Source organism: Anolis sagrei, chromosome 4 (genome assembly GCF_037176765.1).
Source record: "Anolis sagrei isolate rAnoSag1 chromosome 4, rAnoSag1.mat, whole genome shotgun sequence".
Taxonomy (NCBI): Eukaryota; Metazoa; Chordata; class Lepidosauria; order Squamata; family Dactyloidae; genus Anolis; species Anolis sagrei.
This window is the reverse complement of record NC_090024.1, coordinates 181300265-181324599: the sequence shown is the minus strand read 5'-3', so window position 1 is coordinate 181324599 and position 24335 is coordinate 181300265. Positions and strand designations below refer to the sequence as shown.

The 24335-nt window shown below is 42.7% G+C and overlaps 1 protein-coding gene across 2 annotated transcripts; it reads right to left on the bottom strand.

Annotated features, from left to right (window-relative positions):
- Window positions 1-10262: 10262 nt before the first annotated feature.
- KLF18 (KLF transcription factor 18) lies at window positions 10263-23041 on the bottom strand. 2 transcript variants are annotated; one of them, XM_060773359.2, is made up of 4 exons: window positions 22815-23041; window positions 16388-17399; window positions 14109-14274; window positions 10264-12963 (listed from the first exon to the last, which is right to left on the bottom strand). In XM_060773359.2, exons 1-4 carry the CDS (start codon window positions 22899-22901, stop codon window positions 12918-12920), a joined length of 1311 nt encoding a protein of 436 aa, XP_060629342.2. In that variant the 5' UTR covers window positions 22902-23041; the 3' UTR covers window positions 10264-12917. The 2 variants fall into 2 exon arrangements, with proteins under 2 accessions (XP_060629341.2, XP_060629342.2); XM_060773358.2 differs by having other exon boundaries at window positions 10263-14274.
- Between the last annotated feature and the right edge of the window lie 1294 nt (window positions 23042-24335).

Below are 24335 nucleotides of genomic sequence, written 5' to 3'. Positions count from 1 at the left end.
GCTCCAGCTGCCTATGTGGGGACATGAAAGAAGCCTCCTACAGGATGGTAAAACATCAAAACATCCGGGCATCCCCTGGACAACGTCCTTGCAGACGACCAATTCTCTCACACCAGAAGCAACTTGCAGTCTCTCAAGTTGCTCCTGACATGAAAAAAATATCTATATGGCTGGTGTTACATTTAAAAATCCACCTGTTACAATTTACATACATGTTCAACTTAAGAACAAACCCACAGAACCTATCCTGTTCATAACTTGGGGGTTGCTTGTACACTTAAGTACCTAGTTACTCGGCCCACCTGTAAAAGAATGCTGAGTTTTCTAATCCAAACTTCCCTACTATGATGCCCTCCTGCCTGCTTAGAAGGATGAGAGTTGCAGCCCAAATCATCTGGAAGACACAAATTTGGAGAAGGCTATCTTGTTTCAAATCTGTCAAATTCACGTGCAATTTGAGTGGGTGGCCATGCTTTACCTTTGGAATTTGTGTGGTGTTGCGCACAGTTCTTTTACTTTGTTCAGATTAGAAATCGAATGCTGAGATTATCAGACCGCAGCTATCACACATTCACACACGCAAGTGGACAAGCAGAATCCCCACCCTTAGGAAACATTTGCCTTTGGGCACCTGAGTCCACAGGGCAGCGATAACTTTCAGCTCTCTCTTGCTGCCTGGAACTCACATCTTAGTCATGCTCTGACCGAGATTTTCCTATGGATAGTTGCTTGATATCCTCACTCTGCTTTGCTGGCATCCCTAATTGTTTGCATTGTGCCTCTTCTACTTGCAGGGCAGAGGTTACTGGACAGGCTGGTGCCAGGTCTTAGCTCATAGAGACATGCAAAACAGTGCCATTTAAAGTAGTGATCTACTGAGCAATGCCAGCCTGCATGCTATTGGCTTTTGGACTGTGGTGATTAATATGGTAAAGGTTTTGGGCACACCGGGGGAACAAATTGCCAGTCTGCCACCTCAGATCAGAAGGACCTGGGAAGCAGGATAGGGTGAATGGAAGTCTGAGTGAAACACTTAAATCTCAACAAAAGCACGCTGCAGAAGTTAATGGTAATCAGGGGGACATAAAGCCTAAAATAACATCCCATAGAGCTTACTGAAATATATTATGTGAAGTCTGTGCCCAGTGGTTCCCAACCTTTTTTTGACCAGGGACCACTTGACCAAGGTCTATTTTGACCAGAGACCACCTTGACCAGGGACCAGTCTTCAACATTAGTACCAGAAGGGTTATGAATCAGTTTTTGGTCAACTTTAACTAGAAACTAGAGCTGATGTGGTCTATCCAATGCAATTTTCTGGATCAGCACCCCAAATAACCCCAGGAACAGGCCTAAAGACGAAGACAGCAAGGCATCCCACTTCCAGGCGGCACATGAATGGTTCCACTCAGGGAGAGGGAGGAGGAGGAGAAACAGCAGTCAGGGAGTTGTTGTAGCACCTTTGATGGGTACTCAGCTTCTCTCCTCCCAACATCCCCGTTGCCTTGGCATTATAACAGGGTTTTGTCACTCTCATGTAGCAATGGTGAGGCCATGGGCCATATTTTACTTTTTGAGGACCACTGGTGGTCCACGGACACAGATTGAGAACCACTGTCTATGCCAAAAACACCAAAATGCTGTCTAGATGGGAAGGCCATCAAGGGAAATAGTGAAAGGAATAAAAAATTTAGAGTGATATGCAAAAACAGCTGATTATTCTCTTTTCAGTGGAGCAATGAATCTGCCCCAGGTTCTATCCCCTTTCTCAAATATTCAGCAGCTTGATTAGCTCCTTGATCATTTTAAACCTAGTGTAGATTCGCTGCTCCAATGACATGGGAGTCACAAGACATCAACAGCGTCAGCGGGAGTGTTGAATTGGAGGAATCTGAGTCCCTTTCACATTACTATGATCCCACTTTAGGAGGCATCCTATGGATTTGTGGTGTTTTTAGCCCAGCTGAGCCAAGGGAACTGACTGGATCACCTTGGGCTAGTCATTGACTTTCAACCTGATTTATCACATAGTTAAGGAGAAGGACAGCCATAAATAACTCATCAAGTTTCAAAAAATAAAATAAATAGGGTCATATTTGCATAAAGGTTCTCTAGTCTAAATATTAGTTTTGTTTTCAGGTTCCCTCTGGGAAACTCAGAAACAGTCTTATCTCACTATTGCCTCTTACCAACTGGTCTTAAGTGAACACTACTTCCAAATCTTCTTGCCTCCACCATGACTGGAACCCACTGATACTAAGGAGACACCATTCTAATGTGTAACTGGAAATGTTTTCTGCAGAGGGGAAATAGAAGTTGCAGTGGGAATGACATTTCTGTACAGTGCGAAATACCACCTTTACTTAGAAACAAGGAATACAAAATTAAAATGACTATGGTTCTTTTCGGTGTTCATTATTTTATATTAGGGGTCCTCAAACTTTTTAAACAGAGCACCAGTTCATGATCCCTAAGATTGTTGGGGGACTGGACTAGTCTGGAAAAAAACATGAACAAATTCCTATGCACACTGCACGTATCCTATTTATAGCGCAAAAAAAACCCCTATGAAACAACAATACAGTATTTAAAATGAAGAACAATTTTAAGCCAACATAAACTTACCAGTATTTTAGTGAGAACTGTGGGCCTGCTTTTGACTGATGAATCAATTAGGATTGTTGGTGTGTGCCTTCAAGCAGTTTCAGATGTAGGGCTACTCTATATCTAAAGTTTAGGGTGAGGCTGGGTAAATGACCTTGGAGGGCTGCATCTGGCCCGCAAGCCTTTGTTTGGGAACCCCTGTTTTATATGACTAACATATTATTGGGATCAACTACCTAACTGTTCTGTTGGTGACTGGAGAGGATATCTACTGGCATGCCCACAACAGGTTGCCTGTGAGCATGTCACCTACACCTAGCATTCCATTGGCACCTGGCTCCAGGGTTCATTGGCACCTTAAAAAGTCCTCATTTGAATCATCAGATTTTGTGATGACTTTCAGATAGAAATTTTGCTATTTCTAGTTTGTCATAATATCTCAGGGACTGTTGTAGTGTATCTTCAGACAATTTTGTATTACCTCTGGCATGCCCTTAAGAAGCCACAATTACAACCTGGAGAATGGGTTCCCAGCTTCTCAGTTTTACACAGAGTTTCTAAGCACTATGAAACCAAAAGCATTTGGATTCCACTTAACACCCGTGATTCCATTCTATGTAAGTCTGGGATTTCTGGTGCAAGAAAGTATATTGAACATCCTCTCAACCAGATAGCTTCTGAGGCTATAATTCCCAGAATTCCATAGGATATAGCCATGATAGTTTAAAGTGTGGATTGACTATCCCTTATTTGAAATGTCAAAATCCAGAATACTCCAAAATCTGTAATTATCCACATGGGTTGTTGAGCCTATGCTTTCTTATGGCTCTGAAACTTTTTTCATGCACAAAAAGATGAAAAATATTGTACGTATAAAGTTACCTTCAGGCTATGTGGATAAAGTGCATTTAAAATATAAATGTGGGGTTTGTTTCCAAAAGGCACCAAATCCAAAAAAGTAAAAAATTAGTTATAGATGGCAGCACATTGTTGTTTAGGAGTAAAATATTCTGTTCAGATCAAAACTATCAAAATGTATCAAATCACTTTGGTACAAGGCTTGAAAAATAGCATTTTCTAGCAAAAGAATGCCTATTCTAAGCACTTTTTTTCCATGATTTCCTTCCTTCCTTCTGTCCATCAGTCTCACCTTGATTTATTCAAGTTTTCATTTCCTTAATTTCTTTGTTTTTACAGCTAGAAAAATGAGAAGTGCACACACAACTGGGGATAATATCCTCCAATTAGTACTGGAGCATAGATTAGAGGATATTATTCCCTTCATCCCTTGACCTGGAACCATACATTATTTTGTGTGGCTGCACACAGCAATCCTTCTATAGCCTCATACCATAGAAAGCAGGGGAAATTATGTTTTTTTCTGACTGTAAGACATTTAGAGGGTGACCATCAAAATAAGCCCTCTATATATGCTATCAACAGCAATTATTCTCATGTAAAATTTAGAAAGCTCTTGTTTTCCCTGCTCCTCTACGATGGAAGTTGGGTTGAGGGTATTAATGAAGACTTACTTACTTAGCAAACCCTGATTATAAACAGACATCCCTACTCTCTTTGCAGAGCTGTCTAAGGTAGTAGCCAAAAAATCCCATCCAGGTTTAAAGGCAAATAAAATCCAGCCTTTGAGGTGTTCTTTCAGCAGGTTGGGTGATTGGGGCAATTTCCTTGGGGTTCAGGAAGCTTGGGGAGTCTCCTAGGTTCGGGCCCAGCCTATCTTTGTGATCACATTCCCCCCTATGTACCTGTGTGAGTGTTAAGATCTGCTGGGGAGGCCCTCCTCACTGTCCTGCCACTGTCACAAGCGTGGTTGGTGGGGACGAGGGAGAGGGCCTCCTTGGTGATGGCCCCCCAACTTTGGAACACCCTCCCCAGGGAGATTATGCAGGCCTCCACACTGTCCTCCTTCTGCAGGGATATGAAGACTTGGATGTTTAAACAAGCCTTTGAGAATATCAAATTGCCCTAATGATCCGCAATTAATGATACAGCACTGCATTTTCAACCCATGCCCTTGTTCCTTAGCTAGAATTTGCACTATCCCATTCCCTTGTCTTGTTTACAGTTGGCCATGTCTTATGGCAGTTGTCACCATAGGTTATTGGGTGTTGTTTAATGTGTTATTGGTTTTACTTTTTTGTATTGTTTTTAGGCACATTGTGTCACATGCAAGCTGCCCCAACTCCCTTTGGGGAGATCGAGGTGGGGTACAAAACTAAAGTTGTTGCTGTGCTGTGGTTGTTGTTGTTGTTGTTGTTGTTATTATTATTATTATTATTATTATTATTATTATTATTATCTTGCAGGGTTACATGTGGTGCATGGATGGTACTTTCCCCACTCTTAAGCTATGAGCGGTGCCCTTCTTTCTATTCCCCTATCTTCACAAGCACATTTTGTTAGAGATGTGAGATAGGGGCTTCTTGGTGATTGCACATATGCTTCATTTCTGTGGAGGCTAGGCTGTCCCTTCCTTGCTATGTCCTTATGTCTCCATGAAAAGCCTTTAATATTCAAGAGACTTTTGAGAACTGAATATTTTCAAATAAAGGGCTTTTGACAAGGTCTCGTACTATTCGAATTTGCTGTTTTAATATTTGTTCATGTGTGCCTTCAAAATGTTTCCAAGTTATGGTGATCCTAAGGCAAACGTAACACAGTATTTTCTTGGCTAAATGTGTTCAAAGAAAGCATTGACTTTCTCGGAAGCTGAAGGAGTCCAATCTTCCTAAATTCATTCAGGGGAGTTCCAGGACTGATTAGGATTAAAACCCTGGCTTCCCAAAAATCTGGTTCAAAAGTCAAACCAATACAGTTCATTTTAAATAATACTGTTTTTAAAGTTGTGTGTGTTTAAATAGTATAGTATTTGTTTTAATTTGCAAGCTACCTGGAGTCCCTGCTGGAGGAAAATGTGAGCTATAAATGTTTATTATTTTATTTTGAAAACATAAAATATTTCCTAAGTAAATCAAAGAATTTGCAAAAAAAAAATTCTGATGAAGGAGTCTCTAATACAAATGCAAAGCTATATATTGTATTTAGAGACTATAGTTTTCATTCATGTGTTTTTAGTCAAATTGTACTGGAAATTCTTTTACCAAAATGTTTTGAATTTTTTTTATTTCCCAAAGAAGACCTCAAAATATTAACAACCTGAAAAGATCTGAGCTTTAATAGTAAACATTAACTTGCAGCATCTTGAAATTTGGCTTTTTAAATATATGGGTTCAACTGGCTTTTGCCTTTCCAGGAAAAGGAAATAGTCAAAAGTTTAGCTCAGTCATCAGAGTGCATTGAAAGTGGTGATGATGTGCCTTCAAGGTTTTTTTTTCTGATGTATGGTGACCTTAAAGCAAATCTGTCACAGGATTTTCTTGGCAAAATTTGTTCAGAGACGGTTTGTCATCCTCTGAGGCTGGGAGAATGTGACTTGTCCAATTTACACAGTGGGTTTCCATGGCTGAGCAGGGATTCAGATCCTGGTCTCTGGAGTATGAATCCAAAACCCAAACAACTATGCCATTCTGGTTTGACAATGCACTCTACAAATTACATCACAAGGGGGCATAATGTTTCTTTAGAAGTGCTGATGAAATCAGACAAACTCCTGCATTTTCACGCCTAAGACCCTCCAAGTAGTTTTGAGGACTGGGGTCACAGCTCTTGATTTAAAGGTGCTGCTTCCTGAAAGCCGGCTTGTATGTCAAGATATGATCTACAAAGCTGACTCCAAATAAAACAGCTCACACTTGTACACTTTTAACAGAGGTAAATACCAGCCACTTTATTATTTGTATTAAGAGTTTCATTTGCTTCTGTGAAATGGCTCGACTATAGCTAGCAAAGCAGGATAAGCTGGATCCGCCTACTTTATATTCCCTACCAACAGTCTAGCAAACAAAGCCACAGGTTTTATGTACCTTGTTTGTAGGATCAGGTCCTCACCAAATATCTATGTGACTCATGCTTCCTGGCATCTTGAGGCATTGTGATATGTCTCTCTGCCAGTTTCCTTTTTCCATTTCTTCCCTATTGGCCCTCACCCTTCAAACTGTGGAGGAGTGGTTTCAAGTTAGCATGAGAGGCACAATTTGGAAATTTCTTTTTGAAGTCACAGTTCTCAGAATCCACTGGCAGCTAACATGGCTCCATAAGTAACATTAGAGACTTGGCACAAAGAAGTCATAAGAACCCTTCCCTTGGCAATATTTGTTACAGTAAGTTGTGACAGGATCAAGTGTGTGTGTGTGTTAAAGGAAACCTTATACTGCTGGTCATTGTGTGCAACTGCTAATGTAGGTCAGCAAGTAAGTTTGAACCACACCTGCTGGGGTATAATTGTATGTGTTTTAGAATACAGTTTAGCTTTTGCTCTGAGGAGCCTTTGCGCAAACATTTTGCTCAGCTATTTGTACTGCTCTCTCATTGGAATGGAGATAAAGAAACCTTATTCCGTATTACTTACAAGGACTATGTAAGTTTGTTGCACCGTTTGATTTTGTTTGCAACACTGCAAGTTTATATTTTAACTCTGCTGATAAGAGTAAAGTTTTTTCTGTTGTTTTTCCTCTTGCCTGTGTGCAATGTTAGTGTGTCATCTGAATTGGACCTGACTGAAACCTGCTATTCGCAACAATATTTCCCTTTCCATATTTCACAAATTTGCATAGCTATATTTCTTCTTCCTGGGCCCCTTGGTGGCACAGTGGGTTAAACTGCTGAGCTGTTGAACTTGCTGACCGAAAGGTTGGTGGTTGGAATCCGGGTAGCGGGGTGAGCTCCCGCTGTTAGCCCCAGCTTCTGCCAATCTAGCAGTTCGAAAACATGCAAATGTGAGTTGATCAATACGTACTGCTTCTGTGGGAAGGTAATGGCGGTCCATGCAGTCATGCTGGCCACATGACCTTGGAGGTGTCTACAGACAATGCTGGCTCCTTAGCTTAGAAATGGAGATGAGCACCACCCCAGAGTCTAGAATTAATGTCAGGGGAAACCTTTACATTTTATTTCTTCCAATATATGGGCAGGGAATTGATGACCCAACAAATGATGATGATGATGGCAATACCTATTATATTTATTTATATCCCACTTTTTCCTCCAGTCCTGGGGGGAAAGGGGGCACCCCAGGTTGCCATGGTCAGTAGTTCAATCAACTTTCCTTTTTCCTGCCTTAGTATTTTATCTCCCCCATTAGAACAATATTATCTTTACATAATGTTGTCTAACTTGCTCTTTATGATAGTGTCCTATTTCAGATCATAATCATATTTAGGGGATATACTAAAGTGGAAAACCCAAGAAAACTGCCAGTCTGATGTTTCAAAATTTTTGTTGCATTCTGTATCATAAATGCTAGGGGAAGAAAACTTGTATCTCCAAATGTGAAAAAAATCAATATTGTACAAACACAGGAATGGCCTAAGTGCAAATTGTGGAATATTGGTGGAAGTATTCTTATTAATCTCAAATAAAAAGATTAAATATATATATTTTTCAGACTTTTGCCCCAAGACTACTGGGAAGACCTCCAAAGAGCAAAATGTATTTTCGCATCCATATAGAATCATAGAGTTGGAAGAGACCTCGTGGGCCATCCAGTCCAACCCCCTGCCAAGAAGCAGGAAAATTGCATTCAAAGCACCCCTGACAGATGATCATCTAGCCTCTGTTTAAAAGCTTCAAATGAAGGAGCCTCCACCCTATGAGGCAGGATTGTTTCACACAATGGATTTAATGCATCCATCACTATCCTAGTGCAATGCAGAACTTGAAAATGCCACTTTTGAGACTGTAGGTCACCAAATTCGCCAACTTGTAAAGTCAATAGCCTTGCTCAAAGGGGGAATTTGAGGGCTGTAGTCCTCAAACCCATTTTTCAAAGCGCTGATTCGCCAGCCACGTGCACACCCCTTTATATAGAAGTCGAACCTGTTTGTTTAGTATCTAGTTTTGTACAAAGACTTTACCAAATCTCAAATCATGCCTGCACTAGATTTAGTGAGTCACATCTACTCAAATGTTTTCAGCATGGAGCAATACAGAAATGTACACTGTCAGCATGTGTAGACTGCCTCTGCTGTGAAAACAAAATGAAATATAAAGGCTTGCCGGTGGCACGAACACAAGCATGTTGTTTCACATTGTATACAATCATGTAACATTTATGGTTTCTCTTCACCTTTTCTTCCTACCCACCCAATGCTCCCAGATACTCAACCTCATGTAACTGTTTTAATCTGATTTTGGATACAACTGCTTGCAAGTATTTCAGTTTTATGGCATATTAGAGTACAACTCCATCAATTCTCCACCCCGCTATGGTATCTACAACAAAAAAGGTTTCTCCACAAACATTATTAAGTTGATAGATGTGGGTACTCTTCCAATATTCCTTTGTCCAGCAACACGCGAAAGCAACCTTCCCTGAGCTGATGCCTTCCTGAGATGTTGAACTATTATAGCCAACAACCACAGCCATTGGAAATTATAACCCAGCACGCAAAGGCATTAACTTAGGGAAAGCCGCTCTCTATAGTTCCAGTCATGGTTCATATAGCTTAGGACAGCACACTTAGTTTGTTTCGTTCAGGTCCACATCAAGTCTACACAAGCCCAGCCCTTAAAATGAGTGTGAGTGTCTGTGGGAGGGATGGAGAAAGACCTGCTTGATAGGCTTCAGACCTGTCAAAGCTTAGTCACCCCTTGTTAATTTAATGAGGAAGCCTCAGTATGAGTGAGGAGTGAAACTACCAGTAGATCCTGTGTGGTTGCTCAGCAGAGCCAAAGGGATGGGCAATGCCCAGCTTTGGTAGGAGAATTTGTTGGGGAACCTGTCTTCTTGCCATCTAGCACTTCTCATAACAGGCATTTCGGAAGTTCTTTCTTGTTTTGGTAACAGGGAATCCCAATTCCTAAAATTCCATCCAGCACAACTTAGCCACACAAGCAAACTATCAGAAAAGGTTCATGAAAGCAAGCGGAATAAAATGCTTATGAGCACATTTGCAGGTTTCTTTGGATCTTAGGTAGGGAACCTGTAGTAGATATTACTGAATTCTAGTTTCTATCTGCTCCATCACAAGGTATGGTGGAAATTACATGTTAAACCAGAGTTAAGGCACAAGATTCTGTCTGATCTTGAAGGCTACTTGGATAGGAGACCACCAATGAATACCAGAGTCTGTAGACTGGGTATTTCAGAGGAAGGAACTGGCAAAACAACCTCTGAGTATTCCTTGCCTAAGAAAACGATATGAAATTGATGCGGTCACCATAAATCGACAGGCAGCTTGAAAGGACATGACATGGTAGGAGTTGTGAGTTAAGCCAATCTTGCTTAAGACCAATATTGAGAAATTATATTCATATGGATTAATTCTTCATTTAAAAGAGGATTTACAATTGTTTTTCTTTCAAGTAGTGTTTTATTATCTGCTGTGTTTCTAAACGGCTGGCTTTACTCTTCTAACTGGACTATTTTGTATGTATTTTAAAAGAGTTTCATGTTGCTTCATTTACATTCGTTAAACTGCTTTGAAGAGGCTTTGCCCTTAAACCTGGCACATAAATGTCTAAGCTAAACAAATAAAAGTCTCCTTTGTAGTCTGTAGATGCTGCCCCTCCCAATTTTTTTATTTAAGCATAAACAAAGCACTTGCTTTTATTGTATTGCATTTTATTTGTTTTACATCAGATCAACAATATCTCAGGTATGAATAAAGAGCATACTAACATTTCGCATGGGGGAATGCCTGACAGGTCCAAGCAACATCAAATATTAATTAACAATATGTACAGACTGGTGCAGTGCACATACTAGAGCTGAGGTCATTTACTAAACAAACCCAAGCTATTTTTTTTTTTACAAAAAACACATTTTTACAGCATATTTAAAAAGAATGACAGCTTGTTTCCACAAGCTATATGTTGAGAGAGTCCTTTTCTTCTTGGAAAGAAAGTTTCAAGTATAGCAGAAATGGACAAAAATGCCCTATACAAAAATATATTCCAAAAGCTGCCTAGAGAAAAATGCAGCTGCAGCAGTACCTGGCTTAATGGCCAACTTCCTTTGTAGGAGGCAGCATGCAGATGAAGGCATCTGTAGAAGGCTCACAGTGAACCCACATAACATATTTCCCATTGGAGGCTGGTGCACACATTCATACACATAATACCCTCATCAGATGTCAGGTCCAAATATATATACTGTATTTATCAATCCTGAGATGCACTTTTTCCTACATATAAATATCTCTGAAAACAGGGTGGGTCCGGGATCTCATCTGTACTGCTATAGGTTTCCCCTAATATCAAGTCTAGTCATGTCCGACTCTGGGGGCCTGTGATCTCCATTTCTAAGCCAGCGTTGTCCATAGACACCTCCTAGATCATATGGCCAGCATGGAGCGAGGTTACCTTTCCACCTAAGTGGTACCTATGGATCTACTCACATTTGCATGTTTTCGAACTACTAGGTTGGCAGAAGCTGGACCTAACAGCAAGAGCTCACCCCGCTTCCCGAAGTCGATCCACCAACCTTTCGGCCAGCAAGTTCAGCAGCTCAGCAGTTTAACCCACTGTGCAACCAGGGGGTTAATTATATTTGCTATATAATGCAATTTCAGAACATAGTTTACTTACATTAAATTGGATTATATGAGTCTATACTATCATATAATGCAGTTCAATTAAGTTCAAACTGCATTTTAAAATTGCATTATATGGCAGTGTAGATGGGGCCATAGAATCTGTGTGTGTCTCTCTCTCTCTGTGTGTGCATAAAAATAACTTTTTTCTGTCAGTACTAAAAGTAGTGTGTATCTTACAATCAATGGCATCTTAGACTTGAAGAAATACAGCATCTTTCAATGTTTAGTTACTTTTAAAAGATTATCATGAGCCAATTCCCTAACCCTGCACACAGAACACAGCACCTTTGTGCTCCAAGTTGTGGGGCTTCTGCAAAGTAGCATGGGGTTCAGAAAATGGAGACTGATTTCAAGAATAGAATCAGGAGTTTCACTATTCTTAAAAGACAAAGTTGGGCTTCAGAAGCCTCTCTGAACCTGGGAGCACTGCCTGCTTCATTCATGCAACAGTTGAGAAGTATTAAAGATGGCTTTTTCCCCATAGACAAAGGCAACAGGTTGCTTTTTAAAAATATTATATTACATTCGTATAAAACACATTTGAGGTAATGTAATTAAGCCATTATACATTTAGCCAGCTCTTAAAAACTGAGAATAGTTTGCTGCAGTCCTATTTAGCTGGGACTATTAAATATAGTAGGATTTATCTCTGAGTACAAATATAAAATCTGCAGTATCGGCTAGGAAAGACTACAATCCTACACACCAACCTTCTCTAATGCGATATGCTCCAGATGTTTAAGACCACAAGTCAAATACATCCTACTCAATATGGTCACTGACTAGGCATTCTGAATTCTGTAGTGAAAAACATCTATTGGATACCAAATAGGAGCCATAGTTCTCATCAAGTTCAGTGTCAAACCCTTCAAATCTAAAATGAAGATTGTTGCAAGAACTTTAGTCCAGGGGCACACAAAGTGCACCCCTTCAGATGTTGCTGAACTACAACTCCCATCGGCTCTAATCAACACAACTAAGAGTAAGGAATGATGGGAGTTACAGTTCAATGACATCCTTGGTCTGAACTTTGCTCATCCCAGCTTTAGGTCATTGACTGTGCTGGAGGAGCACAACTTGTTTTTGATTTTATTTCCAAAAGGCAACCTTTTCAAAGTTTTTCTTTGAAACATGTGATTTCATAAACCAGAAAAAGGAAACCAGCATATTAAGATAATTTTTCAATTCATATTACAGCCCTAAGCAAAGTAATGAAAAGGAATACTTTAAGATGGCAATCCTAAATATACTGATTTAAGTCCATGGCTTTAATCTTTCCCACTCAATTAGACGTAAGTCCCATTCCATTCCAGATAGACACATTCAGGATTGTACTACAAGTCCCACCAATCTGTTGTCTGCCTACTTAGAAGAGGCCCTCTCAAGTTGGGAGTGTTATTCTCAGATGGGTTTGTGTAAAACTGTAGCTTCTGGGTAAACATGCACAGAATTGGGCTGTGAAACACTGGTCCCTATACATTTCATTTCATGCAACAGAAGTTTTGTCTTTGTTCAGCGTTTCTATTTTGTTTTATAGCCTGTTCCAGAAGTGACAGCTTTAGTTTCTTCTGCTGGATTATCCCACTCACTCACTGCTGACAGCTTGGAGACTTATTGGTGGACGTTACTTGCTTTAAGAAGTTACATCATTGGTCTGAACAGACTGACCAAACTGGAAGCTTTACAGCTGAAACAAAATGTTATTAAAATATTTTAATACAAAAATGCTAGCAATCCTGGCAAAATATGAACAATGATTTTTTTCTCTTTAAATGTCTTTCCCCAGTTTTTTATAGGGCAGAGGTAGAAATTTGGCAGTCTTCCAGATCTTACTGAATGGCATCTCCCAGCAGCTCTAGCCCACCAAATTAATGATCAGGAATGTTGTGAGCTGCAGTCCAACAAGATCCGGAAGCTCAATTCCCATCCCTCTTCTATAGGATGCAGAAGTCATTGTTTAACCTTATAATTTATTTCTGAAGCCATTGGGAGTGAAATATAATGCAAGCCAGGCCAAGTCAGTCTATCTATCTGTATATGCATGCCTATCTCTTGTAGGGTGTATTTTAAAAGTAGTTTGACAAGATAGATCATTTAAAAAGAAGCAAAGGTGTGTGTGTGTGTGTGTGTGTGAATGAAAACCCATTGTGAAGCAAAATATACAAGGAGTTAAAAGCTAACAGGAAGGTTGCGACAAACTCTATCTACACTGACCATTTAATGCAATTTTAAACCAGAATTGAAAAAAGTGATTGCACAGGAAATCCTGGAACCACTTTGAGGCACTGATGGTGATTACACAAACCGCAGAGCACTGATGCGTATTAAGTACTTTTTTTGTATGCATTTTTATGAGCCCAGCACAATTTGAAGCTAGCTTTGAACTACATTAAATGGTCAGTGTAGATGAGGTCACAGTCAGCATTGTATCCGTGATTTTTTTGTGCACACTGAAGATCTGGAATGGGGAACGGTAGGGATACACTGCCCCGACTGTCCTGTCCAAACATACTCTTCCAAGTGCATTTTTTTCATATACCCTAGCTCTCACTGCAGCCATGTTTTGTAACTATTCACTCTTAAATAGATATAGCCTGTCCATAAAGTGGTGGAGGAACCAAATGGGCTCCCTCCTTAAATATTTAAATGTGTCAGTACTATATACATAAGTTAGCTACTCCAGCTAGAAGGGGAGGGGACCAAGTGTTGGATCCCTTCATGATGAGAGTCCCCAGTGTCTCTTTGGATACCCATATCTCTTTGCCTCTCGTCTTCAACCCCATCACAACCCACCCCAATGACCCAAGGAAGCCAGCCATGCTTCACACGTGCCTCTTCATGTGCAGAGCCAGGTGATCTGATCGGGAGAAAGCACGGTCGCAGAGCTGGCACTGGAAGGGCCGGACCCCCGTGTGCTTGCGGTAATGACGCGTGAGTTCATCTGACCGTGCAAATTTCCATCCGCAGCCTTCCCAGTTACAGTGATAGGGCTTCTCACCTGAAAGAGAGAAATAAGCACAGTGAACAGACTTTATAGTATTCTGGGAGAGATAGCATTGTTAGATATGGGGTCCTTCCACACCACACAATTATATTTCCATTATTCTACTTTTAACAGCCATGATTGCCTGGTTTGTAGTTTGGGGTGACACTAGGTGAGAATTCGAAATGACCTTCCCTTATTTGAAAGTCACTGGAGGCAGCCATGGCAATTAAAATGATGTCAAAGTGCTATAGTTATATAGTGTGGAAAAGGCCTACAGATTCAGCTTATTAGCATACACAAACGTTATTGGCAGTTGTGTCACCAGCCCCTCAAATCTGATGGCTGGGAGATTCTGATAGTCTTCAAAAATAACTCTTCGAAGCTATGATTCTGTGATTCTCTAGCCTGTAAATTGTCCCTTCTTCCTTTATCTTAAACTTATTAAGAAGCCATCCATATTCCCATTAAGCAAAGCAGCATCCTTTCTAGTGGATGCATCTATCAAAGGTCATATATCCTCTTCACTTTGGTGAAGTCTATCTCCACCCATTTCTCTGTCCTGGAAGAGCCACAAGACCTGCTCTGCACCCAACAAGATTTATAGCACCAGGAGACGGAGATTGCCGTCCCACTAACACGTATATGGGAGTGTCTCACTGAACACAACGGAGGTGACTTCTGAGGAAACCCGAACAAGGGCACGTCTTTCCAGAAGCCACTCGGTTCATGTACATTCCTGCAAGAGCCCTCTGTAAACAAACTACTTGGACTTGGGCAGCCTCTGGCCAAAATATCTTCCAAGTTTCCTAGCACCTGAGCAGGAAAGGGCAACCTCAGAGATTGGTCATCTAATCTAACTCCCGCTCACTTTACAAGATTGAAATCATTTGCTCCTAGCTTGAGGCTCATAGGGTGCATCTACACTCTAAAATTAATGTAGTTTGACATTTCTCACTGCGATGGCTCAATGATATGGAATCCTAGGAGCCGTAATTTGGTGAGGCACCAGACCTCTTATAATGAAGTTATAAAACTAATCTCTCAAGATTCCATAATATTGAGTCACGGCAGTGAAGGTGGTGTCAAACAGCATCAATCCTACAGTTTATATGTACCCTTAGACACCCTCTTCTCCACATCCCTCAAGTCTGCATCATTGGAAGCCTGGGAACTGGTAGATAGATACCTGTTAAATGTAGTTTCTGGTTGCTAGAGATTTACTGTTAAAACAGGTCTAACTAATACTATACCCAATACTATACCATATCATAAATTCTGTATAGGCTTCATCATCTAAATATTGAAATACAGTAACTGAAATCAATTTTAAGACAAATACACACACATTTAACTTAATGTAACACAGCTTTACTGTTTTACAGATTTTTATTGAAAGTATTGTTTCTTTGATTTTTACTGGTTGCTTGAGAGTTCCAGTTGCTTGAGTTCTGGTTAACGGAGAGCCTATTGTATTTTAGTTTATGTATTTTAATAGCATTGTATTTCATTTCTGTATTTTAGCTATGCTGTACCCTGCCTTAATCCATGAGGGGAGGCAGATAACAACAACAACACTAATTTGATACACAAGAAGATTAGTACACAGCAAACAAGATCACTATGCTAGCTTTTGTATTCAATCACATTTGGACATCCTCAAGTGTCTAGGATTGTATGATGTATGGGTTAATAATGTGTTCAGATCCAAGTAGGGTGCCCTTTTGCAGCTGCCAGGTGGTAAATTTGTCAGCACCAATTTTTTTTAAGTGCAGGCCAAGGTCTATAGGCACTGCACCCAGTGTGCCGATCACCACTGGGACCACTTTTACTGGCTTGTGCCAGAGTCTTTGCAGTTCTATCTTTAAATCCTCATATTGTGTAAGCTTTTCCAATTGCTTCTCATCAATTCTGCTGTCACCTGGGATTGCAACATTCACATTCCATACTTAGTTTTTCCCCACTATCATGAGGTCAGGAGTATTGGGCTCCAAAACTATTATTATTATTATTAGTATTATTATTATTAAATTATTAAAATTATAAAATTATGTTAAACTTATTATAAAACTATTAAAATAATGCAATTATTTTTGTAAAAATAATGATAATTATAACTCTTATTTACCAGTGTGGGTTCGCATGTGGGCCTTAAGATGGGAACTCTTGGTGTAGGTCTTGCCACAGCCAGCAAACTCGCAGTTGTGGGTGGCCGTACGCTTACGGGGAAAGGCGGCCTTGCGGCCCTTCTTAGGCTTGCTCTCTTCCAAGGGGGCCACTTGCATGGGCGAATAGTAATCCAAGATGGGTGAGTTGGGCGGCGTGACCAGCAGGCCGTGCAAACCCTGCGCATGAGGCTTCAGGGGCTCCCGGAAGACGCTGAAGTGTCCATGGAAGTGGGGTGCTAGGGACCCAGTGAAGGTGGGGGTCTGAAAGAGGTGGGGGGCACCACCGCGTGAGTATTGCTGCACATTCATGTCACCTCCAATGACAGGGCAGTGCTGGTGAGAGTTGGGGCCCATCTGCCCAGCAGGGAAGCAAGCCGGCACCTGATGTTGCTGTGGATGCTGGTGCTGTGGGTGCTGGTGGTGCTGGTGCATCATGGACTGCATGGCCAGGGGCTTCTGGTCTAGGCAATCAGGGCTCACGCCTCCACCCAGCATGCAAGACTGCCCATCCATGGGTTCCTGCTTGACCCGCAGGTGATCCAAGGCCATGCCTCGAGGCAGACCCGGGTGAGAAGGATGCCCGAGGCCAGCATTGGCGGCACGCAGCTCAGTGTATTCCCGCCTCTGGAGCTCACAATGACTCTGTGGTTGTGGGTGCAAGTCCTGGGTGAAGAGCTCAGCCACGTAGCTGTGCCCTGGGCTGGGCAAGTAGGATGGTGCAAACTTGTTGGAGGGCTGGTAGTTGGAGCCATCGCTGTCATAAGTTGTGCCACAGCTCTCAGGGGTCTCAGGTAAGGGATAATGGGGGTTGGGGTGTGGGGCTGGCACAGACCCTGCCCCTCCTGGTGCTGCCCCATTGGGCTGCCCATTGCTGGTGTGTGCCAGGATGAAGTCCAAGTCAACAAAGTTGCCGAGCTCATCTGCTTCCCGTTTAATGTTGGTGCCACCTTCTGCCTGAGGAGGAGCCAGACGCTGTGCAGGGAAATAGGGAGAGAGAAGGGTTAATACTAACAAAGGGAGACTCTGCCCAATTTATAGATCTCCAAATCTGAAAAAATCCCAAACTATTTACATGCAGTCCCCAAGTTATGAACATGATAGGTTCTATGTGGTGTTGAAGGCTTTCATGGCCAAAATAACTGGGTTGCTGTGAGTTTTCTGGGCTGTCTGGCCATGTGCCAGAAGCATTCTCTCCTGATGTTTCGCCCACATCTATGGCAGGCATCCTCAGAGGTTGTGAGGTTTGTTGGAAACAAGGCAAGTGGGGTTTATATATCTGTGGAATGTTCAGGGCGAGAGAAAGAACTCTTGTCTGCTTGAGGCAAGTGTGAATGATGCAATTGATCACCTTGATTAGCATTGAATGGTTTTGTAGCTGCAAAGTCAATCAGTGAGGGTATATGTATAAAGGTCTGTTAGAAACTGGGCAAGTGAGGTTTATATATATCTGTGGAATGTCCAGGGTGGGAAAAAGAACTGTTGTCTGCTTGAGGCAAGTGTGAATGATGCAATTGATCACCTTGATTAGCATTGAAAAGCCGTGCCACTTCAAGGCTTGGGTGCTTCTTGCCTGGGGGAATCCAAATAGTATGCTGGACACAGCAAATTATTTGAGAACACAGAAATGCTGGACCACTCACCATGTCAGACTACACTGAGAAGCCACTGAAATCCATAAGCATGTGGACAATTTCAACACAAAGGAGGAAACCATGAAAATGAACACGATCTGGCTACCAGTGTTAAAAAAAAACTCTAAAATCACAACAGTAAAGAAAGAACAACACTCAAGAACAGGGGAATTCCAGACAAGAAACAATCAGGGCCAGCTAATCACCTCCCAACAAAGGATTCCCCCGGGCAGGAAGCAGCCTAGCCTTGAAGCTGCAGTGCTTTTCAATGCTAATCATGGTGATCAATTGCAGCATTCACACTTGCCTCAAAACAGACAGGAGTTCTTTTTCCCACCCTGGACATTCCACAGATATATAAACCCCACTTTCCAACAAACCTCACAACCTCTGCCATAGATGTGGGCGAAACGTTTGGAGAGAATGCTTCTGGAACATGGCCATACAGCCCGGAAAACTCACAACAACCCACAATAGGATTTGTAGGTTTGTTCTGAAGTTGAATTTGCATGTAAGTTGGAACAGGGAAGGGTCAAAACCCCTGTGGCTGCTTTGCCCTCTATGACCCTGTTCAGAAGATTTCGCCTCACTTTCTGTTCCTGTGATAATTGGATTTTGAAAAATTTGGCTTGTTGTAGAAACAAGAATCAATGATAAAGCTTCAGTTGAGACACTTGTCCCCCTTGATAACTCTTTCAGGACTGAATTTATCTTCCTAAGAGAAGATTTCTCTCACTTCCTGTTGTCTCACACACACTCCACCCCGTTCTTAACCATGAGTCGTTTGTAAGTCAGATGTTTGCAACTTGAGGACTGCCTGTATAGACTCCCAAATCCGGGAAAAAAAAACTATTTATAGCCTACAAACCTGAAAAAACACTGTTTATAGCCCCTCAAATCTGAAAAATACAAACATTTCACAGACCCCCAAACTTGAATAAAACACTATTTATAGCTTCCCCCCAAATCTGAAGAAAACTATTCTTAGATCCCAAAATCTAAAAATGCTATATGTGAGATCAGAAGGAACAAAAAGTTTTGGTTTCCAGAATAAGTGGGAACTCAATCTCTCTGTGTGTGTGTGTGTGTATGTATGTATATGTAAGTGTATGTGTGTGTGTGTATATATGGTATTCCTTGCCTAAGTGTATTTATACTGGCATATAATTTTTGCAGATGGTGTATACTAAATATTCTTAGATCCCCAAATCTAAAAAAAAGATTTATAGTCCACCAAATCTTTAAAAAACCTTTAAATAGTCCCCAATCTTAAAAACACGATTAATAACAACAACAACAATACATTTTATTAGTTATCTGCCTCTCCTCAGGGCTGGAAGTAGGTATACTGTTAAAACACCCAGGTGAAACACAATACCATTACAATGCATATTAAAATGCTTAATACAAAGATTAAAGCACCATACTAATGAAGAAGGTTTTTATAGTCTCCCCAAATCTGAAAAAAGGAGTCTGGGCGCACCTTCCCTTCAACTCACTCCAAATTAGAGCCACTCTAAGTGCGACTATCTACGCTGTTGAATTAATACAGTTTTGCACCGCTTTAACTACCGCGGCTGAATGCTAGGAGTCAAAATGGGCATCTGCACTGTAGAATTCATCCGGTTTGACTCTACTTTAGCCGTCACGCGGCTCAATACTATGGAATCGTGGGAGTTGTTTTGAATCTTCTGTCAAAGAGGAAGGACGGGTTCCGCACCAAAACGACAACTCCTGGGATTCAAGAGCATCGAGCCATGATTGTTCTACATTAATTCTACAGTGTAGATCAGGCATTGGCAAACTTCGGCCCTCCCTCCAGGTGTTTTGGACTTCAACTCCCACCATTCCTAACAGCCGGGAATGGTGGAGTTGAAGTCCAAAACACCTGGAGGGAGGGCCGAAGTTTGCCCATGCCTGGTGTAGCTCCATCTATGCCGAAGAGGGCTCTGTACCTCAGTGAACTACAAAGCCCATAGCACTGAGCCGCAGCAGCTCAAGCGGGGCCAAACTGCGTTAATTCTACAATGTAGATGAACCTTCCGCGGCGCTCCCCCTTGACCCCCGGATAGGGCCAAGAACTCTAAGCCCCTTCTATGCTACTGTACAAAATCCACATTGAACTGGATTATATGGCAGTGTGGACTCAGCTAATCCAGTTCAAAGGCAGTTATCTGCCTTGATATTCTGGGAGCCCTTCCACATGGCCTCATAATTCAGAATATCAAGGCAGATAACCCACAGTATCTGCTTTGAACTGGGTTATCTGAGTCCACACTGCTATATAAGCCACTTCAAAGCAGATAATGTGGGGATTTTATTCAGCTGTGTGGAAGGGGCCTGGGTTATATGGCTGTGGGCCCTTCCACACAGAATATCAAGGCAGGAAATCCCACAGTATCTGCTTTGAACTGGGTTATCTGAGTCCACACTGCCATATACCCCAGTTCAAAGCAGATAATGTGGGGATTTTATTCAGCTGGGTTAAATGGCTGTGGGCCCTTCCACACACTCATATAACCCAGAATATCGAGGCAGGGAATCCCACAATATCTTCTTTGAACTGGGTTATCTGAGTCCACACTGCCATATATTCCAGTTCAAAGCAGAAAATATGGGATTTCCTGCCTTGATATTCTGGGTTATATGGCTGTGTGGAAGAGCCCGAAGTGGAAGGACCCAAAGACCCCTCCTCACTTTTGAAGGGACGAGATTCTTTCTAGAGGAAAGCAGCAACAAGAGCCAGAGACAGGCACCTTTAGACCCGCCCCCTCCCCAATTTGTGATTGGCTCCGTTCCCCGAGAAGCCCCTCTCCAGACGGGACGCGATTGGCCAAAACGCGGCACCAAGCCGAACTCTCCGGCTTTGCCACCTGCGCCCTTCCCAAAGCCCCAGGCAGAGTAGCCAAGGTAGTCCTCAAGTCGCAACTCCATATCTGTGGAATGTCTCCCAACTCCCTTCGGGGAAGACAGCCCCCCAAATATCCTCCAGTGCTGCCCCTTAAACCAGTGGTTCACAGCCTTCCTAATGCCACGACCCCTTAATACAGTTCCTCATGTTGTGGTCACCCCCAACCACAAAATCATTTTCGTTGCTACTTCATAACTGTCATTTTGCTACTGATATCAATTATAATGTAAATATCTGATGTATTTTCATTCACTGGACCAAATTTGGCACAAATATCCGATCCACCCAAATTTGAATACTAGTGGGGTTGGACGGAGGATTGATTTTATCATCTGGGAAGTGTAGTTGCTGAGTTCACCTACAATCAGAGCATTCTGAACTCCACCAACGATGGAATTGAACCAAACTTGCCACACAGAACTCCCATGACCAATTGAAAAAAACGAAAGGTTTGGTGGGCATTGACCTTGAGTTCGGGAGTTGTAGTTCACCTACATCCAGAAAGCACTGTGGACTCCAACAATGATGGATTTGGACCAAACTTGGCACGAATACTCAATATGCCCAAATGTGAACACTGCCGGAGTTTGGGGGAAATAGACCTTGACATTTGGAAGTTGCATTGCTGGGATTTATAGTTCATCTACGATCCAAGAGCATTCTGAACTCCACCAACGAGGGAATTGAACCAAACTTAGCACACAGAACTTTAATGATCAGCAGAAAAAACTGGGTTTGGTGGGCATTGACCTTGAGTTCGGGAGTTGTAGTTCACCTGTATCCAAAGAGCATGGTGGACTCAAACAATGATGGATCTGGACCAAACTTGGTACGAATACTTAATATGCCCAAATGTGGACACTGGTTGAGTTTGGGGGAAATAGACCTTGACATTTGGGAGTTGCAGTTGCTGGAATGTATAGTTCACCTACAATCAAAGAGTATTCTGAACCTCACCAAGGATAGAATTGGGCCAAACTTCCCACACAGAAACCCCATGACCAATAGAAAAACTGGAAGGGTTTGGTGGGCATTGATCTTGAGTTTGGGAGTTGTAGTTCACCTGCATCCAGAGAGCACCGTGGACTCAAACAATGATGGATCTGGACCAAACTTGATACGAATACTTAATACACTCAAATGTGGACACTGGTTGAGTTTGGGGAAAACAGACCTTGGCATTTGGGAGTTGTAGTTACTGGATGTATAATTCACCTACAATCAAAGAGAATTCTGAATCCCACCAAGGATAGAATTGGGCCAAACTTCCCACACAGAAACCCCATGACCAATAGAAAATACTGTGTTTTCTGATGGTCTTTGGCAACCCCTCTGCCACCCCTTCACGACCCCCCTCCTCAAGGGTCCCGACCCTCAGGATGTGAAATATTGCCCTAGACGGAAAGATCCTCTCTCGAGGATAAAGTACATATTGGGGAGGGTTCTTCAGTAGTCTATCTCCATGCCGTTTGCCACCACTTTAATTCGCCCTGGCTCACTGCGATGGAAGCCTGTCATTTGCAGTGATGGCGAGGCACCCGCACTCTTGGGCGGAGGCGGCGACAGACCTTGTAAAACTACAACGCCCAAGGTTTCTCAGCGCTGAGCCCTCTAAGTTGGAAGTGCTTGTCAAACGGCAGTGAAGATGGGAATGGGAAGAGCAGGTGGGGAGGATTTGACACGGGGAAAGGTGTCCTTCGGGGAAAGCGCCTCCCTGGTGGCTTCCCAAAGTTTAGATGCTGAGGAGGAGGAGGAGGATGCTGCTGACGACGACGGTGATGGTGATGATCCCCTCGCCCGCTTCCCACCCCGCATCTCTCTCAATCTCTCTCCTTCCCTTCCTACCATTTCGGGCGGGCTGTTTTCCAGCGGCACCAAGCCGGCGAAGGTGGAGATGGAGGGCAGGACGGCTTCTTCCACGGCCACGCTCATTTTGCGCGGGGAATACGCGCTGGGAAATCGCCGCTTCCCTCCGAGGCACTGGCCGCGCGATCCCAGTGAAATCCCTCCCGAAGCAGGCAGGCAGCGCGCGGGGAAAGTGCCTGCCTGGAGTCTTCAACTAGTTGCAAGCAAGCGAGAGAGCGAGAGAGCGAGGAGAGGGCGCTCCGCTCCGCGCGCTCCCATTGGCCGGGCGCCGCTGCATATTCATAAGTTTCGCCTGCTGATTTGAATACACGGGGAGCTAAGGCCACGCCCCCGCTCTTACCCAGGCAGGTCATTCAGAAAGCAAAGGTAAAGCTTGTTAGGGCCCTTCCACACAGCCCAGAATATCAAGGCAGAAAATCCCACATTATCTCCTTTGAACCGGAATTTATTTATTTATTAACTGCATTTCTATACCGCTTTTCTCACCCCTGGAGGGACTCAAAGCGGTTTATAACATAATAAATGGCAAATTTAATACCTCTCATATATATATAATGTAAATATCTGATGTATTTTCATTCATTGGATCAAATTTGGCACAAATCCCCTATACACCCAAGTTTGAATACTGGTCAAGTTGGGGGGGGGGGTGGATTTTGTCATTTGGGAGTTATAGTTGCTGAGATTTATATTTCACCTACAATCAAAGAGCATTCTGAACTTCACCAACGATGGAATTGAACCACACTTGGCACACAGAATTCCCATGACCAATAGAAAAAACTGGAAAGGTTTGGTGGACATTGATCTTGGGTTTGGGAGTTGTAGTTCCCCTACATCCAGAGAGCACTGTGGACTCAAATAATGATTGATCTGGACCAAACTTGGCACCCTGGGTTTGAGCCTGTCACTTTTCAATCAACAAACAAGTTCAGCAGCTCAGCAGTTTAACCCACTGTGCCACTGGAGGGGAGGGGGGCTTTGCTATAGCGAAGCCCCCCCCCCAGTGGCGCCGTGGGTTAAACCGCTGAGCTGCTGAACTTGTTTGTTGATTGAAAGGTGACAGGCTCGAATCCAGGGAGCTGTGTAAGCTCCCGCTGTTAGCCCCAGCTTCTGCCAACCTAGCAGATTGAAAACATGCAAATGTGAGTAGATCAGTAGGTACCTTTCGGCGGGAAGGTAGCAGCACTGTATGCAGCCCGCCTGGTTGGTGGGGACAAAGGAGAGGGCCTTCTCGGTGGTGGCTCCCTGCCTCTGGAACGCCCTCCTCAAGGAGATAAGGCTGGCCCCATACCTCACTTCCTTCCATATGAAACTTGAAGACTTGGTGGTTTCATCAGGCCTTCGATAATGACTAGTCTCAAGACTCAAGCCCTTGGTCCAACAGTTAGGACTTGGCCTTGTACCTCATCCATTCCCCAGTTCCCGGTCATCTGAGGGTACCTTTTCTTCCAGCCCAGACCTTTTTTATAGTCCTTTAATTGGCCCTAGAATTGAGTG